Source organism: Tupaia chinensis, unplaced genomic scaffold (genome assembly GCF_000334495.1).
Source record: "Tupaia chinensis unplaced genomic scaffold, TupChi_1.0 Scaffold146386_1, whole genome shotgun sequence".
In the NCBI taxonomy this organism is placed as follows: Eukaryota; Metazoa; Chordata; class Mammalia; order Scandentia; family Tupaiidae; genus Tupaia; species Tupaia belangeri.
Window position 1 is genome coordinate 2,801,092 of NW_006206241.1, and position 8,473 is coordinate 2,809,564.

The 8,473-nt window shown below is 46.3% G+C and overlaps 1 protein-coding gene across 1 annotated transcript in view; it reads left to right on the forward strand.

Annotated features, from left to right (window-relative positions):
• Positions 1 to 8,473, forward strand: part of ADAMTS16 (ADAM metallopeptidase with thrombospondin type 1 motif 16) — a 154,488-nt gene that overhangs the window by 45,402 nt on the left and 100,613 nt on the right. The window contains exons 6-7 of the mRNA XM_006168904.2: positions 6,042 to 6,303; positions 8,240 to 8,439. Of these exons, the coding sequence (XP_006168966.1) occupies positions 6,042 to 6,303; positions 8,240 to 8,439 (462 nt within the window). The remainder of the gene's footprint in view (positions 1 to 6,041; positions 6,304 to 8,239; positions 8,440 to 8,473) is intronic.

Consider the following 8,473-nt stretch of genomic DNA (forward strand, 5'->3'; position numbering starts at 1 on the left):
TCATGTGGTTTGAGTCCTAGACCCAACAGCTTGAGAAACACTCAGACATGTGGGTGTGTGTGCCCCAAACTCCAAAAGTTGGGAGAAATGAAGGAAAAGGGATTGCAGCATAACTGGGGGCAGGGAGGTAGGGAGCTTTGCCTCTTCCTCTCTGTCTCTGTCTCTCGCTAGTGCATGCACATACCTTCTGAAAAGGAAAAAAAAAGACAACTCACTGTCCTCTAGCCAGCCCCACAGTGCAGGAGTTAGGCCCTGCGCATAATAGAGAGCCTTACAGATCCGACGTGGCTGACCATGGTTAGAACCCTGGAGGCCATAGTTCTGGCAGGATGGAGAAATGAAATACATCCCTGAACATGCCAGATGCACATGTGGGTTCCTGATCCTGGCTTACAAAGACCGGGGGAAGATCACAGAGGAAAGACCCCATTGTGAGTCTCTCTCTCTAAATATATCAACTTAAACAAAAATAATAAAACCCAGTACTTAGAGAAAAAAATTATAGAGTAAAGCAAGAAATCTTGACATAATTTAAATAATAAACAAATATAACTGCATATTAAAAAATTTGAAAACTTATGTTTTATTTATTTACTTATTTTTGCAGAGGTTTTTGCCATAGGGCGCATGTGCTTGCCAGAAAGACAGGGAGACAGAAAGTGAGAAATCACCCTCCAGGGGAATGGCCAGCCACAATCCCTTCTCCATTCTCCTCTCAGGATCTTGAGCATGTACACACATGCAGCCGGAGTGAGTTTAAGCCACCCGGTCTGGGACTCGAACCATGGTCAACTACATGGGAGTCCAGCTACATAGCCATTACGCCAACTACGGGTCCCAAAAATTTATGTTTTAAAGGCTTTAAAGGTGGGCGTTCACAGTACTGAATTTTAAAAGCATCAGTGAAGAGGTTTTCGCACACACAAAAAGACACTTATACTGATGGCAAGAGAGGAACATACAGACTCGGAAATAGCCTTGAAAAAGTCCCCAGTCAATGGTTATTTGAAATAGCCAGGAATAATCATTTTGCATTTGTAGGTTGCACTCTGAAATCACACCTCTGCATCCTCTAGCCTTCTCACTGCCATGGCACCCATCCAAAGCCTGACTGGCTCAGGGCCCAGGTGCACAGCTGTGCAGCACCATAGTCAGCACATTGCCCATCCTGTGACAGTGCATGGGGAGTCTGCATGGCTGACACTTCTCCCAAGTCTGGTTGTTTGGTTGTGCTGGTCACTAAACTGGTCCAGCTTAGCCAAGCTACAAGATCTAAATAGAGCTCTTCAATTTGGGTCGTGTTTGTTTGCGTCTTACCAGTGGTGAAGGGCTGATTGAGTCTCCTCCCCACAGGCGAGACTCACACAAAGGAAGACACGACTATCTGTGCCTGCTGTCAGTCAGCCTTCCACTGATTCCTTCACAGTCCCGCGCCCCTTTCCTCCAGCGCTGCCAAAGTCATCGCTCTTCTTCATCCCTGTACCAATAACAGCGCCGGGTGTTACAGATGCAACCGGATATCGCTGAAGTAGGAACTGAGGTTTGCAAGAAGCAGGAGCCTGAGTCCTTTCTGGTGGATTAGGATGACTTGAACGATGCTGAAATTAACAAGATTCAACTCCAACCAGAAGCTTTGTTAGTGTTAAGTGTCAAAGTGTTAGTCTTTTAAGTCTCCAGATAAGCAGTTGCAAAGGGACCAATTTAGAGCTGAGCAAATGGAAGCCTGGATTTATCTGGGTTTGGAATAATAGGTGATTCCTGTGACCAGCACATCAGCCCCATTGTCCATGGGAATGGAAAGGTTAGGAAGCCCAGTGCCTTCCTTGGCCAAGTGCAAGGAGAGAGGAGCGAAAAGAATCAGATATAAAATATCTTGGAGAAGTAGCAAAGTTTTTGGTTAACTTCTTAAAAGATTTTGGTTTTCAAAACATCTGATGCAATCACACAATGAGACTTATTGTGGTTTGGGGTTTACATGGCAAGTGACAGATTGGCTTTGGGCCAGGTTCATGCTTGATCCTGGGGCTACATGGAAGTAAAAAGCAGTTTGGATTCAATCAAGGTTCGATGGAAGTTGAAATTGTCTAGTGTTTCTGAAATGTGACTACTAAGACCTAGAATGAGTAGGCTATTTCCCCCAACAAATCACACTTTAGGAAATAAGATAAAAGAGGAGAATGAAAGTGAAACTTTTTTGGGAATCAAAATGCCTGTTTGTCATGATCAGCCCAGTCACTCCTTTGCTGTCCATTGGTAACTAACCCTCTTGGAAAACAACTGAGACCAGCTGAGAACCAGGGCAGCGGGGGTAAGGCTCAGTGGTTGGGCATTTATCCATTTCTTCTTCATTTCCATTGTATTTTTTACTTATGCAACTTTTATGGACAGTTTTTACAAAACTCAACAGGTATACAATCAAAATCTACCAACTTTCAGGACCAGCAGTTAGCGTAATGGCTATGTCACTCGACTCCCACATAGTCGACCACGGTTCACGTCCTGGACCTGGTGGCTTAAACTCACGCCGGGAGCGTGTGCGTGCGTGCCCAAGATCCCGAGAGGAGAATGGAGAAGGGATTGTGGCTCGGCCATTCCCCCTGGGGGGTGATTTCTCGCTTTCTATCTCTCTATCTGTCTCTTTCTGTCTGGTGAGCACACGCACCCTATAGCAAAAAAATAAAAAAAGAACTCTCCAAAAAAAAAAAAAAAAAAAAAAAAACAACAAACTTTACACTCAAAAAAAAAAAAACTACCAACTTTCAATTGTGAATAACAGCAAATATAATGCAGTAAACATTCTACTTTTAAGCTTCAATATTTTCCTTCCAGATTTTCTCTGCATTAATATGATACACATTCTTCCCTTCCCCATGAAGGCAGCGTGAGTTTTGGTGAGGTCCCAGTATAAAATGATGTACAGAAATAGCCATAGAGATGGAGGCCCTTGGAGGGCTCCCATGCAAAGTTTGGAGGACAGTGGCCTCTCTGAAGTCCAGTTAATTATCCACCCACTGACATCCCAGTGGTTACTATGGGCCACGGTCAGGTGCACATTAGATGTTTTATGAGTTTCCAAATAAACATTCTTGATTCAATAAAGAGAAACTTTGATAAGGAAATGTTAATCTTCTGTGATTTGCCTAATCTTTTAATTAAGCTAGAAACCCATGAAGCAACAAGCTGTGGGGTAACTTTTTTTTTTGTACTTTTCATTATCTGTTGCTTATCAAGGGATATAAAGATATCAGTCTCATCAGTGTCTGCTCTAATATTTCATGAAGTTGGGAGTTACTTAAATGTAGAATATGTTAACTCAGATAAAATTACTAATGAAACAAGTATGTTTGACCATTTTGTTAATGCAAATTTTAAAGTCTGCCAGCTGCAATGTTCTTATCCGGGGCTCGAGTCTTCTCAGCCGTGGCCACCCAGAACTTAGCCTTGAACCTGGGGGAAAGCAGGGCATGGTTTTGATTCAGGAACAACTGACAGAGAACCCATGTGCTTTAGGCAGCCAGAAACATAAAAAAGTTACGTAGAAAGAGGGAACCAAAGGCGCGTTTGGGAGGATTGTGAGGCTCGATACCAACACTCGGACGATCAGAGGGCTGTTAAACTACATAATGAAAAATTTCCCAGGGACCCCCGAATAATCAGAAGAGAATCAGAGATCATTAAGAATTAAGCATGATATTTTATATTGTTTCATTAATTCAGCAAATATTTTTAAATGTTTACTACAGGCCATGCTTTCTAAATTTATTGTTAAATCTTACAAACGTATGTCAAGTAGCAGTCCTTATAACCACTTCTTAAAAGATAAAGTTGCACAGAGAGATTAAGTCATCAAAAGTCACACAGCTAATACATGCTAGAACTATGTGATAAATGCTGAGTTGTGAGTCTCATCTGGCTGTTCTCCTTCAAGAGTTCACTTCAACTGGCGGAAAGATGCAGAAAGATATCTATTCTAGGTTCTTAAGGGTCTGACTGTCTCCAAAGCAGCAGTTTAAAAAGCAAGAATTGGTTTGCATAAATGAAAAGCTTGTGTTTTTTATTAAAGCAAAACTTTTTTGTTTTGTTTTAGTTTAAAATTTAAACTTGTTGCCTTTGATCACATGGGAAACCTATGTGGGTATTGCCATTTTACAAGGTCGATCCCTTGATGATCGCACGTGCTGCTGGCGGAAATGCAAAAAGGTGGAACCAGACTGGCTCTGGCCACTGTGCAGTGCCCAACCGGGCCGTTCCCAGGTAGAAGCCATCTACAGCACGATTGCACTCTCCCATACTTGGCAGAGTTCCTCAAGGTCAAAAAGGTACCAAGCCGTTCAGCAGAGCTCTGCAGGAGAGCCTGTCTCTACCTCTGCCAGGGCCCAGGGCACAAATCCCAAACCTTTCACCTTTCCATGGCCAGGTGGTATTGGGGCCCCAGGAGGTTCCCCCCTGACAGGTGCTGATGGCTTCCCTGATTGTTCACCAAGTTGGCCTTTGTCCTCTCCACCCCCTGAGGAGCAGCAGTGTGGCCAATGCTGTTTCCCACTGTGGTCAGCCAGTTCTTTCTACCTCCCACCGCCACCTGCTTTCCTCCTGAAGTCCTATTTGGCCCTTTCCCAAGCTCTGAGAAATGCTCCTGTAGGCCAGCGTTCCAAATGTGCGGAGGCTCAACCCATTCGGCCACCCGGCCCAGCATAGCACTTCATGTGGTGTTCAGTGATGCGAGGAGTCTCCCCAACTCCCCTGCGAGAATCACCAGGCTCCCTAAATCAGGGCTTACTAGAACAGCCACCTCGTGTCAGCCTCTCCGTCGGTGTCCACCAGCGTGCTACATTGTCTAAATACCTTTGGAAAAACCAGCACCACCGTCATACCGATTGTGTGGTAGTAAAGAATCAGTTCGAAGCCATACCTTGACGTTCTATAGGAGTAGGTCAAGTGTTATAAAATTGTGGCACTGTTTAATGGCATGTATAAACGGTGGAAACAATCTTCCTCGGACTTCATTGCTCTTGACTTGAATTCCTAACTTTGCTATGCTTCCAGCCCTCTGTTACTAGATTCAGTTTTTGTTAAAGGGAAAACTTAGACAAAGTTAATTCAGCAGTTTTTTGTTGTTATTGTTTTGTTTTGTTTTGTTTTTAAGAGATTTTGGCTATAGGGTGTGTGCGCTCGCCAGACAGACAGAGAGACAGAAAGCAAGAAATCACCCCCCAGGGAGGATGGTCACGCCTCAATCCCTTCTCCTCTCGGGATCTTGGGCACGCACGCACACATGCCCGGGGTGAGTTTTAAGCCACTGGGTCCAGGACGCAAATCGCGGTCGACTACGTGGGAGTCCAGCAACATAGCCATTACGCTAACTGCTGGTGCTGGGGCACGCACGCACACATGCCCGGTGTGAGTTTTAAGCCACTGGGTCCAGGACGCAAATCGCGGTCGACTACGTGGGAGTCCAGCAACATAGCCATTACGCTAACTGCTGGTGCCAATTTAGCAGTTTTTAACTGAGCAAAGAACAGTTGGGCATCAGACAATCCCAGAACTGGTCCTGAGGAGCTCCAGGCTACCACGGGGTCGAATACCATTTATTGGGAGGAAAGGGAACAGAGTCGCCGCAGTCAGGTGAGGGGCAGAAGCTACTGGATTGGCTGCAGCATGGCCTTTCTCTGTTGGGACACGGTTTAAACACACGTGTCTGTGACTGACTGAGGACAGCTGTGTGATCTCTGTGGCTAGTTACTGGTTTGGGAAATTCTCCCAGGTAAGTGGTTGTTTCTGAGGACACAGGTGTGCAAGTACGAGGGCCTTCTCAGGTCAAAAGAGTTTGGGTTCGACCCCACTACCAGTGAGAGGGTCCGAGGTCATGCATGTCGGGGCCTTTGCCAGCCTTAGTTCTCAGCCCAGGTCTCAGCCCTTTCAGTGTTTGCACCCCAGAAGGAGAGCCTGTGCAGGAGAGAAGTCGGAAAACACCTAAGGGTCAGCCGTGTCTCCGTCTTGAACGTGTAATCAGGTTTTCTGCCTCTCTCTCTCCGAATTTCCAGTCAGGCCTGATCAGAACAGAAGAAGCGGATTACTTCTTACAGCCCCTTCCTTCACACCTAGCGGGGAAGCTCCCCGGCTCTGCTGGCAGCGGCCTGCCCTCCCATGTACTGTACAAGAGATCCGTGTCTTCCCGGGCTCCTGAGGCCAGCGAGGTGGTGCTGGTGTCCCGGAAGCCAGAGCCGGCCAACGGACACTTGCTCGGCGGTGGCCTTCACCCAGGACTCTCACAAAAGCAGCATTTCTGTGGAAGACGCAAGAAATGTATGTAAGGGCGATTCCTTGTGTGCATGCAATAATCTGGACATTGATGGAAGCTGGTGAAAACCGCTTCGTTTCCCTCAAAGCATGTCTGCCCTGAGGTGGAATTTAGCGACTGTGGCCCCTGAACTTAAGCGGCAATGCAGAGAGAGCCAGTGGTCTGCAAGTTAGTGCAGCGCGTCCCTGCTCTAGACGGCCTCGTGGCAGGGCTGGGGAGACGGAGCGAGCTGCACGTGGACTGCTCCTGGTGTGGTCCAGGCTGTATGAGCTGTGTGAACACGATGGGAAATGATGAGCAAGCACCAGCCAGTGTACCCGCTCAGTGTTAGTCTTCCACATGCTCATTTAGGTTTGCAAGTGTTTGTAGCAGGGGTAAAATGCGCTGGATGTGAGTACAGGTCAGACAAACTCTCACCTCTAACCTTCAGTGAATACTTTCATAGTGAAATCCTTTTCCATATCAAAATGGATCATGCCACCTAAATAAGTGACTTTTTGAAGACAACTCTTACATGAAACGTTGTTTGTTTGTTCTTGAGAGGATTTTGCTATAGGGCATGTGCACTCACCAGAAAGACAGAGAGAGACAGAGAGCTAGAAAGCGAGAAATCCCCCCCCCGGGGGGGATAGCCGCGCCACAATCCCTTCTCCATTCTCCTCTCGGCGGGATCTTGGGCATGCATGCACACACGCCCAGCATGAGTTTAAGCCACCGGGTCCAGGACTCGAACCGTGGTCAGCTACATGGGAGTTCAGCGACAGAGCCATTACGCTAACTGCTGGTCCCTGAAACACTTCTTTTTTACCCTTTTTTATTTTATTATTTTTGGGAGAGGTTTTTGCTATAGGGCACGTGCGCTTGCCAGAAAGACAGAGAGAGACAGAGAGACAGAAAGCGAGAAATCACCCCCCAGGGAGGATGACCATGCCGCAATCCCGCCTCCTCCATTCTCTTCAGGATCTTGGGCATGCACGCACATGTGCCCGGTGTGAGTTTAAGCCACCAGGTCTGGGACTCAAACCGTGTGCGACTACATGGGAGTCTAGCGACACAGCCATTATGTCAACTGCTGGTCCCAAAGCAATTCTTTTTTTTAAGAATTGAGAATTTTTTATTTAATTTTATTTATTATTATTTTGAATTTGCTATAGGACATATGCACTCCCCAGAGAAAGAGAAAGTGAGAAAGCAAGCCTCCAGGTCCAAGACTCAAACCGCAGTCAGCCATGTGGGAGTCCAGAGCCTTAACCACCACACCATCTGCTGGCCCCTCACATGAAACAGTTCTAAACCACATTTTCTGAGGCAGCCATTAAGCCTACTTTTTAAAACACGGAACACTAGAACACTATGATAATTTAATGATTATAAATGCCCAAAATACTTTCGAAGGCATCCTTTCAAGAGGATGGAGTACATTTTGACTTCTAATTAATTAGGTCAATATTTATGGTGCTTTTTAGGAAAGTAAGCTCTTCAGTAAGGAGGAGCTGCCCCCAGAAGTTTGTAGTCCATCTGAAACAATGCTAGAGAGATCTCTTATGTGTTCAGATGCAGAGGCCAACTTAAAAACTGCCGGATCATCAGCACGAGCCAGCCCTTCTTGGTCATTGCCCCACCGGTACCTCTGCTAAGGAGCCCACAGGTCCCTGTGCCTAAGTCCTTTGAACCTAGACGGAGCACTTTAGAGCCAGCATCCCCCCCCCCCATCGTTTTACATCAGGAACAATCTGCACAAGGGGGCAAATACAGCTGATTTCCATGGCTACTAGACTATACCAACTGTATTTTAGTTAGGGTTCTACTTTAGCTCAAGTTTCCACAATAGCAGTTTCAAGGTTATTATGGTTTTATCATGAGCACTCACGGTTCAGGCCGGTTTCTGACGACTCTCACCATGGTCTTGCTTTAAGTTGCCGTCCATGTGTTCCTCCGTAGATATGCCCCAGCCTCCCAGCGAAGACCTCTTCATCTTGCCCGATGAGTATCAGTCTTGCTTACGGCATAAGCGTGCTCTTCTGAAGTACCACGGAAATGAAGAACTCAATGTGGAGACACTGGTGGTGGTTGACAAAAAGATGATGCAAAACCATGGCCATGAGAACATCACAACCTATGTACTGACGATTCTCAACATGGTACGGCCACCCTTGTTGGGGACACCTGTGTTCT